This window comes from Harpia harpyja, chromosome 17, assembly GCF_026419915.1.
Source record: "Harpia harpyja isolate bHarHar1 chromosome 17, bHarHar1 primary haplotype, whole genome shotgun sequence".
NCBI classification, from domain to species: domain Eukaryota; kingdom Metazoa; phylum Chordata; class Aves; order Accipitriformes; family Accipitridae; genus Harpia; species Harpia harpyja.
The window spans coordinates 3,156,751-3,179,526 of record NC_068956.1 but is presented as its reverse complement, the minus strand read 5'-3'; the positions used below and the strand labels follow the sequence as shown (position 1 = coordinate 3,179,526).

The 22,776-nt window shown below is 41.2% G+C and overlaps 2 protein-coding genes across 13 annotated transcripts in view; both read right to left on the bottom strand.

Annotated features, from left to right (window-relative positions):
- EMSY (EMSY transcriptional repressor, BRCA2 interacting) overlaps positions 1 to 15,150 on the bottom strand; it is a 40,573-nt gene extending 25,423 nt beyond the window's left edge. For 8 of the 12 annotated variants that reach the window (XM_052812414.1, XM_052812420.1, XM_052812423.1 and 5 more), the window contains exons 1-7: positions 14,990 to 15,150; positions 13,684 to 13,792; positions 10,066 to 10,165; positions 9,347 to 9,421; positions 6,887 to 7,062; positions 5,582 to 5,734; positions 1,869 to 2,128 (exon numbers count right to left, since the gene is read on the bottom strand). In XM_052812414.1, coding sequence (XP_052668374.1) covers positions 1,869 to 2,128; positions 5,582 to 5,734; positions 6,887 to 7,062; positions 9,347 to 9,421; positions 10,066 to 10,165; positions 13,684 to 13,753 — 834 coding nt within the window. In that variant the 5' untranslated portion in view covers positions 13,754 to 13,792; positions 14,990 to 15,150. Of the gene's footprint in view, positions 1 to 1,868; positions 2,129 to 5,581; positions 5,735 to 6,886; positions 7,063 to 9,346; positions 9,422 to 10,065; positions 10,166 to 13,678; positions 13,793 to 14,989 lie in introns of all 12 variants that reach the window. The other 4 variants (XM_052812422.1, XM_052812424.1, XM_052812426.1 and 1 more) reach the window with 2 other exon arrangements.
- Positions 1 to 20,745, bottom strand: part of TSKU (tsukushi, small leucine rich proteoglycan) — a 314,781-nt gene extending 294,036 nt beyond the window's left edge. The window contains exon 1 of the mRNA XM_052812445.1: positions 20,742 to 20,745. The gene's annotated coding sequence lies outside the window, so the exon portion shown is untranslated. The remainder of the gene's footprint in view (positions 1 to 20,741) is intronic.
- Between the last annotated feature and the right edge of the window lie 2,031 nt (positions 20,746 to 22,776).

The window sequence follows — 22,776 nt, the reverse complement described above, 5'->3', positions numbered from 1 at the left end:
AACAGCACTTGTTTAAAATAGTACATTTCCAATTTGAGTGTAACAAATCTGACATTTAAATTAAAACTATTATAAAGGGTTTCTCCCACCAAAATGATCCAGTTACGTATTTTGGCATATCTAAATCCAACAGAAGAGGGCAGTGTGACAAGCTCAGATGCAAACCCTACTATGGCTCCCTAATGAAACAAGTGATGATTTTCCTATCATTGCAGATTAGTAAGAGTGTCAAATAACACTATGCAAAGCAAACCCAAAAATTCCCCGTGTCAGAACAAGCAGAGGCACAACTGCAGAAAAGACCCTATCAACAGTCCATTCTCTCCCTTTTGGAGATTTAACTACCATGATACATAACACTCAATACAACACTACAGACATTTAAGGCAAAAAATTCTTCCTGCACAAAAGATGAGCCTAACAAGAGCAACAGAATGGGTAGGTTAAGCCCTATACTAGCTGTGGATTTGCAGCATAGAATGCAGGACATTTTATTTGATGGTTTATGCTCACTCACGAACTTCTACACATATATTCAGATATGAAATTTGATTAAGGACACTGTTAAAGAACAGTGAATCAGATGAAAGCATCAAAGAGCTCTGAAGTGGGAAAAGGCCAGAAAGCAAGATCTTTATTGCACATTACTTCAGTTAATCTTCTTTGGTTTTAAAGTTTCCAAAAATCGGGACATGGGAACTCTGCTAATCCAAATAGAGTCATAAAACAATTAAGAAGACTAATAGAACAAATATCATGTGAAGGTTTGAGCTCAACAGTCAAGCTCTCATGGTTGGAAAAAAAATGCTTGTTAGTGGCCAGCCTACCATCAGTTTGTTGGTATGAAGGCCAAATTAATTCCACAGACCACCACCCCCAAGTCTGCCTTAATTAATAACCATACCAAGAACAAACTTGGCCTGAGCCATTAATCTTTTTTTAAATCTAAAAAAAAAAAAAAAGCGGACACATCTGAAATGCTTCCTAAAGCATGGGAAAATAGTCACGCCACAGATTAGGCATGTAAAAATCTTGAGTCCAATACAAAATTTCAACACGGAAAACCTCTTCCCACACACTGCATTTTGGTGGGCACACTCAGCTGAAATAACACAACTGATTTTGACCACTATAACACTGTTAATGTGGAATGAGAAATGGCACACTAGTACTGAAAGGAAAATAAAGCCCCCCAAGTCTTTGATCAGCTCCAAGAATAAGCTTTATAGACCCCAAAAAACTAGTCTCTAGACAAAAGGCTTGGCAAGGGAAAGCCCATGCCACCTCTCCTGGAATTCGACTACTGCAAAGAATAATTATAAATAAGGAAAATAGAAATAAGAAAGATTACCTTTGACCAATAGTTGTTACCATCTGAAGGCTGTTCAGTGGCCTATGTGATCCAGTTCTCAGTGGACTAGTGTCCATATCACAAAACCCAACACCACAAATGGTACTAACTGGCAACCTTGTTGGCAGTCTCACCAGAGAGGCCAAGAATTGAATGAGCATGGAGACTGAATCCCCTCTCATCCCTAGAAGTGGTCCCTTCAGGTCAGGGTTGAGGCACATTGGTGGGGCAGTCTGGGGGAAGCTTGCACTCCCGCTGCCTGTGCTGTACCTGTTCTGTGGATAAAAAGAGGGCTTCAGTCTCCACGGCTGTCAATCCAGGTCCTTTCACACACAGGTGAACTAAATTCATACAAGAGTTTGGTTTTCTCTTTGTTCGTTTTAAAGAGGGATTACCTTATCCCAATGCAATCCTTAAAAAACAGCTAGACAGTTCATAGAAAGGAAGAGTCAAACATCACATCTTATTCATTGATAAAACCAGAATAAAGTAACATTTGGCAGCTTCCCCCACATACCTTCTGTGTTGTCGTGTTTGTTGTCTGTGTTGAGGGCTTAGTGAAGGTTATTTTCACAGGCGACATGTGTGGTGGTAAGGAGTTGGCAATGCTCTGCATTATATTACTCATCTTGGGGCTGCCACTTACAGGCACTGTGATAGTTTTAGTGACAGGAGTCACTGCCTTCGGGACTTCTTTCAGGAGAACAGGGGAAGAACTAGAAGAATTCGTTCGCCGTCTTTTGCGGGGCTTTTCATCATCATCTGAGCAGCTGACACCTGGAAAAGAAGTACTTTTTCTCAATTGTATTTTCCCCATCTGCAGCTCTCGGTGCTTTCTAAAACACTACAAACTTGCTGAGTCTTATACCCACTTTCAAAGAAGACAAAAAGAAAATAGAGGATAAATTACACCTTATGGTCACAAATAACCTGTATCACACCACAGATGGTCTTAGTCCTTGATATAGACCACACTTAAAGTGCCATAAAGCAAAGAAATCCCCCCAAACCCAAGCTACTCAGTTACTCCGTTACTTCATTCAGTTTAAGAGGTTAAAAGAACATAAGAGCCAGCACAGGGATTTCATTTGGTCTCCAGAAGTTTGACTAATGAGACTATGCACACAAAGGGTTTGGGATAGCATCATGCACATTTCAGTTTAAAACTTTACACTACGCTACTGTTCTTGTTGCTGGTTTTGTTTACAGCAACTGGACTACTGAAGTTTACCTTCCTGCAGTCTTCTCTGATTTCAACCTTTGTACCTACTTTCATCCCAGGCTTATCATTACAGTACCCTTCTCCCTTTCACCTCAAAACAGCATCTTGAGATCCTTTTTTTTTGTTTGTTTTTTTATTACATAGTTTACGTATGAAGGTCAAACCTCACTTTATGAGCTTCTGCCTTGTTTGGCGCATTTTGTGCAACAGATATAAAACAGCACCTAACGCTCAATCGTGAAAAACAACAGAAATCTGGCCTCAAACGTGTTCATTTTCCTCACAATCACCTACTGCGCATGAGGAAAAAAGTCTGCTGCAATATTCAGCTGAGCAATGGATAACCCTTTCTGCAGTGTGATCAACAGATCTTAAATCCATGTGAAACTCTCCTAAGTAGGCAAAAGGTTCATAAATTGGTATACATTACAGAAAGACATAGTTTGATTACCTTGAAAATCTCTTACAGCTACTGGGTAGCATTTATGTTTACCAAATTAACCAGTGTTAAACAACTGAAAAACAGAGATATGCAGAAAATACACAATTGCCCTACACAGAACAAGACTGAAGATGTTGTTCTGTATGCCTGGGGCTTATAGACAAAAAATGCTGTCACGGTAAAAAGCGGTCTTGCTGGTAACCCAAGCAAACTTGGTTGGCAGTCAATCTCTAATTAGGGTCAAGATCTAATTATGGTCAATCTCTAATTAAAATAACTAAATATTCTGGCACTTGAAAAGTGAAGACACAAGAATTAACATGGACAAGAAAGTGCCCAGTAGCACAGCAAGTGATTTCTGAAAAATGGGATTCTCTCTTAGTACGAGTACCAGCTCATTTGCAGGTACGCTTCAGAAGGCTGACAGTTGTATCCACACAATGACGGGAAACTGAACTAGAGAAGAGAAGCAAAGGTTCTATTTTAAGTTTGCTTTGAACTCCAAAAAATAGTTTTAGCTGGCTGTAGCAGTACAGATGAAGCATGGATCTATGAGTCCAGATTTCAAAGCTCTAATCAACTATTTACTTTATGGTCCCGAGCAAGCCCAGCAGTGATTTCCATCTATAAAGAAGAGATTTGGTTACATGACTTTAAAGTCTCTTATGAACAGGCTTTTAAGTATTACTGTGAGTGCGCTACATAAACTTACAACTGTGAGGTCACTAATCACACTGAAAACGTGCAGGAATTTCAGAATCTCAGAATCCATCTGAATCAAAAATCCACATGCAGCTAGGATGTTAGAACACAGCTGTTATTTTGGTGGGCCACCAAGAAATACTGAAGGTAAAGCTATTTGTTCATGGTCCTCATCCACACAAAAAACCCCCAACCACAACACAGAAGAAAGAAAGTAAAATTGAACTAGCAGAGCATTATTTTATGTCAAGTACTGCTCATTTCATCTCCTGTTTTCACTGCTGGGGTTCTTTAAGAACATTATTCCTATAATTTCATGTTAGAAACTGCATTTGCACAAGTTTTCCACAAGCATTAAGCTAAAAGGTAATACAGCTCGACTATAACTCACACTTGACAAGCAAGGAAGCAGAGGCACGGAGAGGTTAATGGCTCAATCAGACTGTGACTTGGATGAGGTCACACAACAGATCAGAGGCGAAGTCATGACTGTATCTCAGGCCTCCTGAGTTTGCTCTTAACCAAGTTTGTTAAAACTAATGTGACTCATTAACACATTCTGAAAAACACATGATTCCTTAAAACAAAAACAAAAACCAAAAAACCCCTAAAGCCCCAAATGAAGCATGCAAAGTGGGGAAAAAAATGAAATCTAGGGATGGACAGAATAAAAATGAGGACCTTTCATCCCTCTATCATGTGTCTAGACTGCTTTTATACTCATTACCATGTAATAATTCAATAGAGGTCTAAATTAAATTTTTAAGAGGTTAAGAACATTTTCCCCTGAATCTTTAAACTAAAGCTGAGTGATCAGTGCATTAAATCAGAAAAATGAAAAAACCTTAATGTAATGGGTTCTGTGGGTTGATATAGCCATTGAAGATGGTGGTTTGCAAGTAACATATTTATGTACAATGCGACATTTCTGACTAGCTAGAAGTTTATACAAACATGCATATATAGCACAAAGTTTAAAATATTTTTTAAGTATTAAAGGTATCCACAGCAAGCATCAAAATAGCACTTATCAGCTCACTATTAATCTTTATTTGTCACCTGCATTTTGATAGACACCAAATCAGTACAGAAGGAAACATTTTTAATTATTAGTTAAATAAAACTACCTTTGATGAGCTGGGCATATGTATGAGGACATATCCTGCTTTTAGAACTAGCTGATTTATTAGCCAAAGAAAGAAGGTGGGTGCGGGGGACAAGAAAAAAGACTGTTTCTAGACATTATGCCCTGGATTTCCAAACTTAAATACATGAAGATGGGTATCTGGTGGGAGTTCGTATGGAGTTTTCACAGTTGCCCTGGAATGCAAGCCTCACTAAGATTTGCTTCCAAATAAACCACAAAATGGCCAGACATAGTTAATGTAAGCATATAAATGCTTGCCAAAGTACTGCATTCTAAAAAAGTCTAGGTCAACTGTGAAAGTGGAAAGGAGGGACCTTTTCTAACTCAAATAAGTGAGCACTATGCATTATTTAAGCAGAAGGAAGAGGGAAGTCCTCTGCAGAAGCAACCAGCAGAGCCACCTTGAAGACAAATTCTGAACAAGTGGGATTAGAAATCCACTGATAGACAGCAATTCCTATATTTTATTTTCAAAATACTTTTCATTCTTCTTGTCCTTGCCATCACTGCTCCCTGCAGCATTTTACAGTGAGTGGATTTATCCTGAACACAATTTCTCTGAAAAAGGGAAGCAATAAATTCATTCTTTAGACTAAACAAAGGCATAAAGGCATTAAATGACTTGCCCAAGGTCAGAGTGTTTAACTCAGCCCATGCTTCAGCCACAAGACTGTCCCTTTCTTTCCCTTTTGTTAATCAGTTGCTAGTATCACTTACTTTTGACGTAAACAGTACTTCCACTTGGCAAGACGACTACATTGGAGGCTGGACTGGCGGGTCTGGGGGACTTCACTGTTGCTACACTGCCACTTGGAACAGGGGTAGATGTTGGGGTTGAAGTGGTACTTGTGTAGGAATAGCAAACCACCACTGAAGAGGAGAAAAGACACCTTCCATATAACTGAAGTGCAGAATCCCATTATTCTATCACTATTTTAACAATTGAAATGGAAGCCAAAGACTTATTGGGTCATTATCCACATCTTTGCCTCTGCAATCCTGTTACTGTTGAATACTCCCCAGGTTTGACCTAAGCATGGCCATGGAATTAACGGCCTTCAAAGACAACATAGAAATCTAACCTCCCCTCCTCCCGTCCCCAGAAATCTGTGCTGCCAATTCTAGATTTTTTATTCGTATTAATCTGATGTTTTACTTTACAACTTGTTGTTTTCCATTTTAGCATTAATTCAGTATTTCAATCTTTTTGCTTTTCTGTAAATGACCATATCTAGACAGGTAACCAAGAGAAAATAGCTAATGCCTCTCCTCAAGAGTACATCGGTTGAAGAAACCAAACTATTCCTTCAGTAACGAACAACTGGTTTTGCTAATCAGCTTTTTTTAAACTGTTTATAAATAATAGTACAATGATCCAGTATTTCTCACAAAACCAGAATAAAACAGCCTGTTTCAAGAAGTGTTACACATTCTCCACCTGCATGAAGCATAATTTGAGCCTATTCGGCCAAGCTAGATGGAATGTGTATTAGCATTATTTAAAAGGCATAGGGAAAGCAGAAAGCAATCGTTTAACTTGTTAACTTGGAATGTTTAATCTGAAGTTAAAAAAAAAAAAGAAAACCAACAGAATTTTCTTAACTTTCGCCAAAACCTACTTACATTCTTAAAATAAAGTGTTCTGAAACATCTTTCATCACTTACAGAACTTTACACAATCTTAAGCCTTCAGTCCAAGTTTTTATAGTTTACAGAGCTTAACAAGTTAACCAGTGAATTTCCCCCTCATTTCCTGGCAGCTTGGTTTTTTTTTTTTTTTAATTTCAGTTGCTAGTGTGCTCACTAACACAAAGCTGTCAGATTTATGCTGTGGATACTGCAAAGGCATCTTTAAAAAAAAAAAAATTTTTTTTAAAAATATTTCTATGAATACTGTTCAGTAAGAAAGATTCAGTTTGGTTTTTTTAAATATCTAACACTTGACATCTAAGATAATAATTTATACTATGACATTATTTCTATATTCCCACAGATTGCAGAAGAATCCTGGCTTTCTCTCACCTTCTTTGTTTCCAGTTTCTGCAGGAACTGGAAGAGATGCGTTGTGCTGAACAGCTGCATTGGCAACAGCATTAGCGGTAACAGTAAAAGCTGTTTGTGGAACAAGCCGTGGCATCAGTGGCACCAGTCGACGACCTTCTATAGACCATTCGGAAGAGCTATTTGGTCCAGACATACTAAACAGAAATGCACATTCTGTAAGTATTCTACTGAGTTTCCAAAATACTCAGTACTCATTAAGTGTCTTTTTTCAACAGTGAAAGTCTAAGAGGCAGTTTCTAAAGTCATACTAGAGCAATAATGTTCAACTTTCTTCATTTCATGAAAGCCCTTGCATTTTTCCCACCTGATGTAGAAATCCTCCCATAGAAAATTTAAGAGCTGCTGCTTCTTTTACTGTCTTGTTTTACAGAGCCCTTAAAGGGCCAGAGGTGTGTGGATGTCATACTCAAAACTCCCATGTTAGATTAGCTACTATTCAGGTAGAATTGGTACACTCTCTACTTCTGGATGACAGAAGTACCTACCCATCCAATAGATTTCATAAAAGACTACTGAAATTGATTACGTTACAGGGAAAAACCCTCAGCTACCAACGCAAATCTTGTTTTACCTGAACAGAAGTGCTTCTCAGACTTATTAAAGTAGTCCCAAACAAGGTAACAGAACTTGAAATGATTTAAATAGACCCTGAGCATCTTCCTCAACAGAAACCAGCCTGCTGCTCTAATTTTCTCTTAACTTTAGTACTTACACACAAACTGGAACATTTCCAAAAAATGCTGTGCTTATCTAGATGGAGAAGTGTTTCTATTTGACTGTTTTACATGAGTCATTTGTCAAATCAGCAAAACCAAAATGGCAAATTATTTTTCAAACCTGTTATGTTCTTAAGCAAATCAACCTATTTAATGTATTAATATATTCTGAAAAACAACTTCTCACGTGAACTATTGCAAGCAAGTTGCAGTAAAAGCTACCACAAATTAGTTTGTAAAATACAGAGGATCTGCTCTGTTGTTAAATCCTGATACGCTTCAGCATTCTTCATACATATTCATATAGTATAAGCAGAGCTACATCAGCTGAGGTAAAAATACATTTTTTAAATGAAAAACAAGACTACAAATGTTGCATATAGCAAAGCTAGCAAAGTTGGCTTTCCTAAAGAGTTAAGAGAATTATTTAAGTCAAATACTGTATTACCAACCATCACTTACAAAGAATTACCACAGAAAAAATAAAGAGATGCAGCACTTCACAATTGCACCTTGTCTGGATTATAGTATCTCATCCATCTGAAGTTCAACGCTTCAGGACAAACTTTATGCTTGTTCTGTAAAATGCTAAAACCAGAACTACTACTTAAAAAGGAAACTTGATTCAAGAAAAGAATCCTGATTTGACAATTAAATGTTAAATTATTTTTCATTATTTTTTTCCCCCCTTTCTTTAAAGGCGTGTAAGGAAGTTGGTGGTTTTTCTTTGGTAAACAGCGTATTTCTAACTCTTTAAACTTGAACATTAAAACACTAAAACGTTAAATGCCCTTCTGCAGCACTAAAACAGTATGCTGATTTTGGCGAGTCTTGGATCAGACAATTACTAGCTCTGAGTGGCCTGCTATTTGTACGATTTCCTTTTTTTCCTCCCCGTAACACCTCAGCTACAATAGTCAAACTTAAAAATCAGTGGTTGTAACACAGAAAAAAAATACAGCCACTTACAATCCAGCTCTGTTTAAAGACAGTTCTTAATCGTAAGACTGTTAAGTAACTATCAAAGATACATAAGCACTTGCCCTCTTGCTCCTCTCCTCCACCTCTCAAAATCATGTGGAGCTTGAGAAAGCAAACGCAAGGAGGAACCAGCCCAGTTGATGCCAGCACAGCAGCTGCATCAAGCAGAGAACAGTGGACACTGATGTCATCAGTTAGCTTGCTGCAGTTTTTTTTTTACCCTGACCATTTTTTCCCCCCTCTGTGCTGATACACTGTTTTCCACTAATGTCTGCCACCTCTCTTTCCCTCCCTTTGTCTTTCTATGTAGTTAAGTCCCTCTTAATACAACCTTTCCAAACGGATTTAAATAAAATTAAAGGTAAAATAAAAAATAATAAAGCAAACATGTTCATCCTACTTAAGGATTTCTCTGTTTTCTCCACTTTCTGTTTCTTCTGGTCTGTGTTACAGACAGCTCTTCATGATGAAAGACTGTTTATTATACACTGTACTTGTACAGCGAATGGGATGCCTTCAGATACAAAATGCAACAGGACTAAATAACCGTTTCTAGTTCCCTGATGTAAATCTGACACAGTAATTCCTTCGTCCATACACTGTTTTAACTACTGTTCTTTAAACCACCATCAATCTTCAAAGTTCTATCACTCAGGTAAGGCATAATGGATTTTCCAAAGGGTACCTTTGGAAATCATGTAGAAAATGACCTGTAACTTACTTGTGTGCAATAGTCGTTAGTCGTTCATCATTTACTGCTCTCCGAACTTCAGCACGATGTCGCTCCGTTGAAATACTATTAAAAAAAACAGCAATACATTTTAGTCAGAGGGAGACATGAACATTTATCTAAAACCTCCAGCTAAAATTAAACTTATGAATAATCTACTCAAGAGATGAAAGGGAACAGGCATTTACATTTAAGAGATTGTCACTTAACTTTTGCTATCACAGTGAGAAAGAACGAATGTATTATTGTTCAAAAATATTACCGAAGAATAAAAAGAACATTACTGTTCATAAGATACCCCTGCAGAACAGCTAAAATGCAACCTCCCAGTGAGAGCAATAAATTTAAAGCATACGGTACAAAAATTTGCACAGAACATGCAGCGTTCTTTCTTGATGTAACTTGGGCCCAAAGACCTTGAAGTCCTACCTTGACGAAACTCCGAGCTAGTGCACACTCATGAGCTACCTGTAATCCTTTTAACATTCAGTATCCCACAAAACACCACCAAAACAGTAAGGCTTCAGCCACAGAAGCACAGTTGTTTTCCTTATTAAAAACTCAAAGCAGAATAGGAATTAAACCTCCACAAGATGGAGAATTACTTCTCTAAATTAAGATTTGCTTTGTGATACTAGTGATAGAAAAAGCACACAGTACCTTAAAAGAAAACAGGTCATCGGTTCTTATTTTAAAAAGGTCAGAGTTACCTAAGCACTTTAGAGAGTTCTCCAAGAAGATCCTTCTTCTCTTTCGTAAGGTCTCCCTGTGCACGTAAGGCACTGATGACACCTGCATATGCCTCCAGTTCTGAAGAATTAGAGCAAATAGTATTTCTATTTAATGCTCACAGCGAAGGAAAAGAAAAAAATGTTATTTTCAGTATTACTGACAGTATTCTATTAATTTTCAAAATCATTAAGAGGAACATGTCTTTCAATTATTTAGTGCTTTTCAAAAGAGATTGATGATTTAGAACTCTCTCAGTCAATTACTCTGCAGCGTACAGCTTTTCTATGAAACAATTGTATCATCACAGCAGATTATCTAGTTTATAAACCCAACCAAATATTTCAAGCTCTCTCTGAACTGACAGTTCAGCCAGAAAGCTTGAAGAAACAGTCCCCAAATTTGGAGAGTAGCTCAGAACTCTCTAGAAGCAGGAGAAAATCTTTAACACGTATCATTATTGAAAGTTCCATGGAAAAGCTTGGCTTGAAAAAGAAACACACTATCAAAAGTGCAACTGATTTTTCCGTAATTCCTTTCCTTAATTAGCATGGAGAACATCACCTCTAGTTTGTTAAATACCATCATCATAATCTTTTTATGCCCATTTACTTGATCAGTACAACTGCTTGAATCTGAAAAGAATGCAACACACTGAGTTAAACCTGCTCAACACAAAAGAAACAATCCAGCTATTCTTAAATGTAGACATATCACGAAAATTAATTCACAAAAATACAACTCTGATTTAACGTAGATTTGTAATTCCAGGTGACCTATGTAAATGTCATGCCATCGGTGTTTTATTAAAAAAAAAAACAAAACAAACGAATAGTTAAAGGCTACTGAAACTTCTGAATTTTGTCCTACTAAGCAGGGTGAAAATACACCTAATACAAATAATGGAGTCTGCTAATTTGCCAAAGAATGACTTGCTATTCTAAGCTTAGCACAATTTAAGGAAATGTTACTGAAACTCCTGCTTTAAACCAGAAATACAAATTCTTTCGATACTTACATAGGTGCCTTTCATTCGGCACCCCCATGTCAGCAGCCAACCCAAACCAAGCCCACAACAGATCCCAGTTAACTAAAAGCAAGAATAAAAGGGGCAGGCCAAAACCTAACACCTCTGAAGTTTGCTGCAAAAGAAAGACTGATGCTATTCTGAAAAGCTTTCAGTTTAGGATTCCAAAGAGCTAATTTACAAATCAAATCAAGGAATTGTGCTGAAAAGAAGTCCTGCTCTCCTGTCCTGATTAAGCAGACAAAACCCAAAGCAGAGTCGCTTTGGTTAACTATGCAGCCTGCACAGGGATGCTGAGTGACCTACAGAAGCATTTACAGCTTCAGTTATAAAACATTAGCTAATTAATGCAATGGTTATTACTAATATCAACATTTATTTAGACAACCATGTTACAATATTTAAGATACTAATTATTTTCCTCTGTTAACAACATAAAGTAATTCTTCAGATACAACCATATAATTATTTAGCAAGGACACTTTTTTTTTCCCCCCCCTGCATTTTTAATAGAGATCCTCTACACTAGGGCTTTAAAAATGCACATTCTGGCCTTTTGGAAGCTAGTAAAGATTACAGAACAGCTGTAACTAGCTTCTTCACCCTTATGTCTATGTGGCAATCATTAACTGGTGCGCTCTCTTTCCAACACAAAACACATCAAACGGCCAAAACAGGTTTCACAAATAAATATCATTATTTCAAGTGCAAAGTGCTACCACCATCCCCTTATGCAGTTACAAACCACGAACACCGCAGAACAACGCTAGGTATTGCACACCTCAGGATGCATTTCAGCCTCACCTACACCACTGCATTTCACGCGTGACAGAGTACCCCACTATTCCTGAACGGTCAACCAAGTAAGATGTTGGGCTGAGAGCTGGAAAAGTGGGACTCTATAAAGCAGATGAATATTGCAGTTATTCGCTCCCACTGCCCGTGCTCCTTCAGACTCCACTCTTGTGGTGCATCTATTTAAACTGAGAGCTTCTCTACCCTAGAAGAGAGGAGGCTGCTACAGGCTCTGATCCTCCGTTACACTGGCAGGGCCCCCTTGTGGGGACACAGCTCATGCCAGCAAAAAAAGATTTTTTTTTTTTTAATTTTTTTTTTTTCCTGTCAGCCTAGGTTATGTCATTGAAGGAGGTGTAGCTGCAGTTCTGTTTGGCTCAGCTGCACCAGCAAGGTTCTGCCAGCACATCGCCACCAGCTGGAGTGGAAGTTTTTTTTCCACACTCCTAGCCAGCAGAGCTACGTTAACAAAATTTAGTAGCACAGATCCGGTCCAAATCTTCTGGCATCCTGCACTTTCTCCTAGTTTTCGTACTTCTTGAGCCTTGCTTAAGACCTGAGGCTGTCACCTTAATGGATGTACAGCTTAGTTGCAATGTTGTGTGCAACATCTGTGTCACTGTCTGCTTCAACAAAACGCAAATCCCAGATTCCCAAGAAATGAAATAAAAAGGACAAAGCGACGGAAAATAAACTCTCAGAAAATAAAGTGGATGGCTGCATAATGTATGAGAACCTTGACACAGTTAAGCACAGCACATCATCTTTTACCATTCAAGTAAAACGAGAACAAGAAAAGCTGTGACTTGACGGTCACAGGAAGTTCGAGGAACTCTCCTCCTGACACCACCTCCTGGATTATGCTCCTCAGAAGACAGTCTGAAAAGAAAGCTAAGGGTTTCTTCTTCCCTTCTACTATTACGCATCATTTAACTGGCAAAAAACTCTTAACTAAATAAAAAGAAATTCAGCTCTAAGAACTCAAAAATGACTGTGCAAGATCAGATCAATGGTCTAACAAAGGATTCTCTCTCCTGTGGTGGCCAAAAGTGGATGCCTAAGGAAAGAGCAAATATTTTTATTACCTTCCAAAATACAAAAGCACGTCTCCTTGTACACATCTATTTACAAGGACAGAGCACAAAAAAATCTCCCAATATGTAACTACTGGACAGGGGTCTCAGATATTGAACTACATTTGAAACAATGCAAAAAGCTGCTGCTGTTGTTATGACAGTTAAGCGAGAACACTGTTTTCACACTTCCCTGATAATCTGTGTAACTGCAAACCACAAACCATCACAATTATTTTTTTCTTCTGTTTCAGGTCTTTACGACAGTACCTTTACTACTTGAACCCAGTCCCAGAGTGCCAGTTAAATCAGGGTTCCATGATTTTTTTTTTTGGTACAAAAAGCTGTCTAATACAGAATTGGAAAACAAACGACGACCCTTCTCTCACAGAGCATCCCATTGCATGTTAATAGTCGTAAAAAGAACAGCAATGCAACACTGCAACATCGAGGCAGAGATGGTCTAGGACATCCATGAGAGATTCGACCAAACCAAAACAATTCTGCTCTATTCATTTTGCTCAGGCAGAGAGCATCTGCCAAACATCATTTTAAGCCAGGGCTGTCAAACCAATGACACATGCAAAATGCAGGAAATGACTTGTAAGTTGCCTGTAGACATATTAAAGTATTTCATGGAAGCAGCAGGCAGGCAAATCTTAAAAGGGCAAACATACAGACCCACAAATTGTATCTTACTGTACCCAGTTTGCGAAGGATCCTCTTGCATTCATCTCTGCTGAGGTCCAGAAGAGTTGGCCACACCACAGGCATCTTTCCCTTGTGTCTGCGCTCCCACAGAGCTCAGCCTCGCTGAAAAAGGAATATAAATGCAGTAAGTGCAAGTCCATCATTTATTGATTTCCCAAACCGATTAATGTAAACTCTCCTCAGCCTGCTCACAACTCCACCAACACAGAGGCTCCCATCCCCGCTCCAACCTTTGTAATGGCATGCTTTGCCATGCAGGAATTCAGCAGTTTCACAAGGGCACGGACTTCCTATACTCTCTTGCTCAGATCCATCACCCAAGCCTTTTTACCGAGTTTCCCGTCTCCTTCTCAAGCCTTTTTTCATGCTGAAATGCTCTCCGAATTGATGTTCAAGTCTCCTCCCTCTCTTTATGCACAGGGCACCTATTATAAGAACTCTTCCAGCTAACCGCACGCTCCCCCTTCCCCCCGGGGAATGCATTTAGCACTAGCCTATTATATGACAGAACGGCACAAACACCCTGAAAATTTGCTTTCCACGTACCAACACCAGCACCCCCCCCCAAAAAAAAAAAAAAAAAACCAAACACGGGAACACCCCCTCGCCCGATCGCATCGCGGCGAGACGCCGGGGGTGGCGGGCGGAGAAGGAGGGCTCATCTCCCCGTTGCAACGAGGATAATAAAGGAAAGGGAGGGGGGGGGGAAGGGGAAAAAAAAAAAAAAAAAAAAAAAAAAAAAGAGGAGCCGGAGGTGACCGGGGCGAGCCGGCTTGGGCCAGCCCGCGGCGGCGCCGCGTTGCCCGGGCAGGGAACGGGTTTGGGGGGGGGGGGGGGGGGCACCGGGAACAAAAGCCCCGGCGCCGTCTCACCTTCCAACGCGGGGCTGGAGGGAAGGGAAGGGAGGGAGCACCTCCTACAAGGGCGCCCGGAGGCAGCCGCCACCCGGGGACTCTCCGTCCGACCTTCCCGGGGTCCTCGCCGCGGGGGAAGCGGCGGCAGCTTCTGCGGCGTTTGGTTCCCCGCCGGGCTCGGGGGCGGCCGCCCCCGGGGTCCCCGTCGGCAGGGAGGGAAGGAAGGAGCGGGCGGCTGCCGCTGTTTCCTCACGCCGGGCGGAGGAGCAGCGCTCGGCGGCCTGCTAGGCGGCGACCGGAGCGCTGCCCGAGGGCCCGGGCCCGTGAGGCGGGCGGCGGGTCCCCGCCGTCCGGGGAAGGGGAACTGCCCCTCTCCCTGAGGGGCGAGCGCCCCGGGCTAAAGCGGGGAGACGCGGGGGAACGCTGCCGGCTGAACGGGACCCACCTGCCCGGCCGTGCCTGGCACATCGAAAGGCTCCTCGGCGGCAGAGCCCCTCCTTTCCCCACACCCCCCCCCCTCCCCCGGTGCCGCCGCTCTCGGGTTTGTTTAGTGGCGGCGGTGGCAGCGGCGGCGGCGGCGGCAGCGTTTCCCCGGGCCAAGATGGCGGCGGGACACACTGCCCATGCGCGGGCGCCGCGGAGCACGCCGGGAGTTGTAGTCCCCAGCCCACCACCCTCTGCGAGTGAGGAGATGGAAGAAGCGGCTGCCAAGATGGCGCGGGAAGGGGAAGGGGGGGAAATGTCGCGTCGCGCATGCGCGGCGGCGCAGGGCGCACCTGGGAGTTGTAGTCCCCTCGGCTTTCGTCGACGCGGTGGGAAGCGGCTCCGGCCGTCCCGCCATGGCCCGGCGGGCCCGGGTACGGGCGGCGAGAAGGGACAAAACCCCCCCCCGCGCGTTGTCTCCGCCTGGGCTGGGGCGCATCCCACGTTCCCCTCAACTTTAGGCATTAACGGCCGGCCGCGGCTTCTGGGAAGAAATCTGGCAGGGTTGACATCAGGCCTTGACGTCATTTGGCCGTTTCCAGCCTTCTGACTTAAAAGCGGCGCCGGTTACGCGCGGGGCGGCGTAAGGCCGGAGTCAACCACGCTTCTGTGCAAACAATAAGATCATAAAATCCACGCCCTAAAACCACCGTCGCAAACCCGCTTCGGGGTGGTTTTGGCTCCCCGCCGTTAATTCGTCGCCGAGCAGAGCAACCACCTCCTCCCGCAAGCCGCCAGCGCCGATTTCGGCGGCCTGGGCCTGGGCAGCTATTTCGTATGTAACGGCGATTATAACTTTTTTTTCCCACCCCTGCAGATTTCCAAGAAAAGCGGTAAATTGTATCTCTTTAGAAGTCCTTAGGTTGGATTAGAAGTAGAAAACAAAGCATCTCCGGGGCACAGCTGGAGCTTAAAAGCGACGCATACAATTGTGGCTGCGTGTTGCAGCGAGAAAGTAGGGAAAAAAAAAAAAAAATCCGATCTGTAAAACTGTCTGCAAGGCGACCGCTGGCGAATCGCACCAAAGCCCCTTCAGGATGAGCTTCGGCTCCCGGCTCTCCATCTCGCAGGGCTTCGTTTTTGCCGCAGGCACTTGTTTTCCACGCTTCATCTTGCACGCTTTCTGATTTTGCAAAGCAAACTGGCACCCTGGGGACAGACAGTTTGATAAAGAGGAGGGAAGGGCTCCTCCTTATTCGGCTCTCTCCCAGAAAATCGTATTTTTATAGTTTGCTTTTCAGAAACAGCTGGAAGTTTGCCGAGGTGAAGACAAGGTGGACGGATGGTGTGCGTTGAACCGCAACACCTATTTCCAGATCTGTTATTTCCAACCAAGTAGAGACAAAAATTTTTCTTCCCTGTGATCATTGATGAACATTTTCTCACTTGTGATTTCCTATTGTTCTTCACAGCAGCATAAATCTCAAGTACTTGAAAACAATTATGCTGAACAGTACATGAGAGCCAGAATGAATTTTCCTTCTTTTTTCTGTGCCTTCCTAAACAAGAACCAGCTGAAGGCAAGTAGCATCATCTCTGCGTAATATTACCTAATAAGAATAAATGTCCTAAGCTTTGCACAAAACCGAGGAAGATGCAGACCACGTTAGTACCAGGAATTGAAGTTTTCCTTTGCAGGTCAGAGACTCCACTGCAAACTGATCTGGAAATGTGTCTTTTAGTTGGATTACTCTGGTCAATAGGAACAGACAGGACAGCCTTGCCTCTTACCAGAATAAAATAACTTTTTTTGAGGTTTATTCATCGGTCGTAACTGTGATGCTCTAGCAGAGTATCGTTTTTATTGCATCCAAGGTGTTTAACAGAATAAATCATTCTATGAGGAAGAAACTACCAAAATCTCTTTTTTTCTTACACAAAATTTATCTACTAAGGTGTAAATTTTAGCTGAATATTTGCTTCGAGTTTGTGTGTTTATTAATGCACTCTGTTCTCATACACGCTCTCCAGTGAAATCTCTGCTAACAATGCAGCTCAGAGAGAGCACAAATACGTTTTCTCAGCCCTGCTCAGCAGCTATATTCGTGAAACTTAATTAGATCAATTTGGTATTTTTTTTAGATCTTTAATTTTTTTTCAAAGGTGGATGAAACTAGCCAACAGGACCGAAAGTTATTATGGGCAAGGGGGACAGACACACACTGACACTCACATACGTACATACGTATGTACTCAAGAAAACGATAGACGCTTCATTTCCTTCGGCACACAGAACAGAAGAGATGTAAAAAATGAGCCAGTTATGTATGAAGTGTCTGAAGCTGCGATTACTGCGTTTCCACAGATGTCGTAAGATGACTTCCAAGAATACTTCTTATTTTTATTAAGGACAAAGACCCAGACTTGGAAATATGCGGAAGAGGTCCAGAAAGTCCGAAGGCCAAATTCTGCTTGCATTTACAGCAGCAACATTGCCGTTTACTTCAGACTAACCTACGATCAATTCTCCATTACCCATAAAAATGGGAGGGCTGAGATACCACGGACAAAGAAAAAAAACCCAAACAAACCCAAACACATAAATAATGGGTCATGAAAAGCGTAAGCAACCTGAAACAAGGTCAGATGCACCAGAGCCATCCCGGAGCCCAGCAAGCTCTGGTCGGCGGGTCTTCTTGAGTCAAGTCCCCCATCACACAAAAATCACTCACCTGCTATAGAGCCCTAAGCGGTCCCAGGAGCAGAATGGATCTTTCTGTAAGACTAAATTAAGGTTATCTGGACTCAGAATGACTGCACGCAGCCAGCTTGGACCTTCTAGCCTAAGCCAGGGAGGTCACCCGAAGGAGGTTGAGACTTGACAGCATTTCTTTATGTCTGATGAACAAAATGTCAAGAGTGTTCCAGTTATATACTAAAAAAATGAAGATAAAGACAACATGGTTTAGGCTTACTTCATTAATACATAAATGTGGCTAAATGTCCCACAGGTGAGCTTTTCTCGGTAAATTCATTTAAAATAAATGGATTCCTTGTGAAAATGCCAGCGTTTTTTCTAGCCTTAGTTGCCTGCCAGATGTTAATCACTTTCTTAGTTCTCATTACCTACATCCTTGGTCTCTGACTGAGTCATCAGCTAAGGAGGCCCAAAATTACAGAGCACTTTTTGACTGTTCAGAAAGCAAAACAACAGAGAAACTTGTCGACAGCACCAACGTTTCATTGTTTCCTAAGGAGGCAAGGCTCAACAGTGTAAAAAACCACAAGGTAAAAGTAGTCTGTAATAATCCATTTTATTTTGCAGTTGAGGCAAGCTAAGAACTCACCTAATTGTAACAGCTTCAAGCAGTAAATCACTGAATTTTTGTAGCTTGGTCATATTAGGCTGATACCTTAGCTCTACATGTGTTAACAGCAGCTCACCGTTAGCTTTCCTGTTACAGCCAGCGGAGATGAAACAAGACCTGCACTATTCTTCATCTGATGGTGACCTAGTGAGCAACCCTGCACAAGTTGTATCACCTCTCTTGTGCCTCCGTTTCCCACTTTTATAAAGCATTTTAAAAATTAATGACAGACGGTGATATACAAAAGCCACACATTATTGCTTATAACAGCATACTGCCGGATATTCTTTTTAAGAATTTGCTCAATTATATGCATTTGCGCAAAATTTCTTCCTCCTTCCAGTAAGGGAAAGAAATATAGTGACCATCAAGCACTCCTACTTTGTATTAAGTTCTCTACGACCTGACATCCTCTGATCCCCATCTGCTTAAATAATACGATTCTCATCAATTACAGGCACTGGACTGATTAATTAAACTTTCTGGGCACTTAAAGAATAATCTATGTCTCACCACACTTCCTTCTATCCCCTAAGACAACGGAAGGGAGAAGACAATGAGCTGGAGCTTGGAAGCATCAGCGGTGAGATGGCCCAAGGGACGAGCAGTGATTTTCACGTGGAGAAGGTGATTTGTATGCAGCCCAGGTCACCAGGACAAAGCTGCGCTTCCCACCTCTTTGGGGGCTCGTAGGAAACAAGCGGCAGTTCTCGCTGGATTATTAACTGCATCTCCACTCGCATCGCTACAACCTGATTGATAGAGACTCCAAAATATCCTTTTTCTTCAGAGCAGCCTTTCCCAGGTAGAAGAGAGGCGCATCAGCTTGGTACTATGTGAGAAACCCAGCTACTGCGGCTGCTTCTTGTCTGCTGCCAACAGTGAATTTTCAGTTTCCAAGAGTCTTAGGTTGGTAATTTCAAAAGTAAAATTGGAAAATCAAGGAAAAAAAATATTATTTGTATCAGCCTGCCAGCAACTGAGAAAAGAAGTAAGAAACTCACTACGCTTTTATACTAATATGAATGCCATGTTGTAGGTAATTTAACTTTTTAGGGAATTTAAAAACCGTTTGAAGTATCCTCTGTGTCTTGCACAAGAGAGAAATAGCCTAGATTCTAACAAAAGTTAAATTATTTCTTGATCTTTTTTTTTTTTTTTTTTTGAGTCAAATGGCCTAACCAATGGAGTTTCCACTTCTCTTAAAAGATTATTCAGTGGCTCGATATGCTTTCCTGACACAAGCATCGCTATTTAAATTTTATTCTATCACCCTCAGACCACTCCTAAACTCTCTCTCTTCCTTCTCAAACACTTCCCCATCACATTTTTTCTCCTGGCTAAGATAAGAGCAGAAGCTTCAGCAACATTTAGGTGCTGGCAGCTTGCCAGAGGAGCCTTTTATATACAGCCTTGTCAGATGCAGGGATTGTCACCCAGGACTATTTGTATTTAAATCCACAAAGATATTTCAACTACTTTCACTGAAGATAGCTTTGTGTTGCCAGTTAATAGAGATTTTTTTCCCCTATTATAAGTAATACATATTATATTCAACATATGTATTTATTTTACAAATAGTAAGAGCTTCAGTGCTGAAAGTACCGAAATTGAGCAAGGCTTAAATCCATCAAAACACCACCGTGCATCGAGTTGAGCACCTATTTAAACACTTTGCTACACTGAGGCAAAAACTGATTATATAACCTCAGATAATGAAAAAAAAAAAAAACCTTCATTATGTCATTTTGCGGCATATTAAAAGGCAAATTAAAGTCAGTACCCTCTGCAATCTAGGGAGGCAGATGCAAACCTCCAGCCTCTTTGTAGTGTGCTGTATTGGTGAAGAACATATAAACTTGCTGGGAAGAAAGCAAAGGCGCATTTCAGAATAGAAAGCGTGGGAATAAGGCAAAGTATTAAAATTATCGCTCCATGGTGCAACTTGGGTCCTTATCTATAGTCACATACGTGTATTACAAACCCATCGGTAACTCTAGCATACTTCTGCAATTCAGGGGAACACATCCCACCCAGATTAGCATTTCGCAGAATTCAGCCACACTAGGACCTGATTTGTGTTGCATTTTTAGGGGAGATTGCGTGCTCTCCCTCGAGTTAACACTTTTAGCCCATGAACAGACCATGTATTCCTTCGAAGTTCAAGACAAACTCATCAGTGAATTACTCGCTCCTGATTTTGACTAGATATTTTTACAAGGCTAGATGGGCTATATAAATGCTGGGGAAGCAAGTGAACTTATCAACTGTGAAGGATGTGTTCGATCACCCTACAGAGTCCGGACAACAAAGGCAGCTCCACAGACAACAGGATAAACAGTTAACAATCGTAATTACCTAATGGCCAATGAAACTAGGCATTTGCTTATCTAGACAATCAACGACCTTTTTTTCCCCTAGCAATATGGTAATTTATAAACTCTTTATCCCCAACTGTTTTTGAAGGATCCCATTCATTTGCTGTGCTCTGAATTCAAGAAACGGTATCGATCCCGGAACACCTAGCAAATGAAAGTTTACTCAAACATACAGTATTGTTGCAGGGTGAAAACAGCAATGGAAAAGGAAAGCAAGCCGGCACTGAGTTTGCAAACCAGAAGGAGTAACATTTTTGTCACTTCGCAGCCTTCACTGAAACTTTGGGAAAAGTTCATGTGCTTTTTAAGAGGTTGCTCTTAACACTGGCGGTTGGCAAGGCTTGCAGAGAGAAATAAAAGACAACCTGTCACTCCTGGGTTGAGGCAAGCAAACAGAAACTAAAAGATGACTCAGATTCCCTCGCTTTAACTCCTTCATGGTGATATGTATGTCTGTCTTTCCGTTAGCATGTGCTGCCCGCAGAGCAGCACGGTAGGCTGTAATCATCTACTTGGGCTGGCTGAATGCTTCAGAAACTGCAGCAGCTCTGGTGGAAGCCAGGACCGGACTCAGAGCAGTTGCTTGTAATTTAGAAGGCTGCTTTCCTAGGCAGGGAGGGAAGTAGCTGCAGGCCAGAATACAGACAGCTGTGAGTAAATCGCTTAGTACAGGTCATTTGGAAAGCTATGCCTGTGCACAAAACCACGTCATTTGGGCAGACCCTGACAAAAACACCACCCTCATGTAGAAGTACAGTGCTGCAAAGCCAACAGCCCTCTGGATTTCCTCCTACTGAAGACCTGATACAAAACTTGTGAAAATCAGCATTCTTTCAATCAGAATCATAAAAAAAAAGCAAAAAAGATCCCAGTGAAATAGGGAAAATGCATTGGTTCTGATAACCCTTGACTATCATCACAGACATTCCTAACTTTCATTTCCAAAAAACTAACCACGAGGCAGGAGCCAGGATGCTGCATGACGCCAATTTAGGGTTGGAGTTAAGTTGCACATTGGTCAGTAGTATTGCATACTCAGCGTGCACTCGCACAGTCTCAGAGGTCCTCTCTCATACAGTGTGCAAGACTTAAGCTATTCCCCACCTTTGCCTTCCCATTCCCCAGAACTGTAGGCAAACCCTGCACATAAGCAACTTGTTTTTCATCTGTCATTGTGAATTTCAGCACATCTCAAAGGGAGTGTGGATACAGATACACAAAAATACCTCTATGGGATTAACCCGATGTCCTTTTAGTTCTTACAGACAGGTTATCCCAACAACAATGCAGCTGTAAGAGTTGCAAGAGAATGTAACAGTCGTAAAAGTCATGAAAGCATTTCAGACTTCAAATCTTCTCTTGCAAACAAACTTTCAATGGCAGGAAACCTGCAGGAGTACACAGTCGTGCTCAAACAGTACAATCAGAAAATAAAGGCATACTGACTTTCACCCTGGGAAAGAGACATGCAGTTCTCCGGAAGTATGTTAAAGAGGTTATTTTACAACCACAATTAAGTGATAGACAATCCTGGATTTAAGATACATCTGACCTTAAAAGACACAGTGGGGAAAAAAAGCAATTAAAAAATCCACACAAACACACAAAATTCCTTTACTAATTTATCCAGAGAATACAGATTGTATGTACAACACTACTACTAACAGTATATAATCCCCGTTCAATGTCAATTGACAGACACACTTGGAAATATACTGTGAACAATACTTGCATAACCTGGAGGATTACTTAAGACACAAAATCACCAGCGTACATATTACATATGCACACTTCAAAGGCTACTCTGCAGGAAAAAAAAAAGGGGTTCGGTGATTTCTGTATTCTACAACTGAAGCTAATTTTTAGCATTTCCAACTAAGTAGTAGTGTATACTAACTTCCTTTAAAAATAATGGCTTTTGAGTAATATTGTTGGTTTTTGAAAATAATTTTCTTTCCATTATATAAGAATCATTAGTCTGCCCATAAAAAACATCATCCAGCAGACTTCAGTAAGTTAACTTTATGTACAAGTCATTGCATTCATTTTATTAGGAAAGCTCA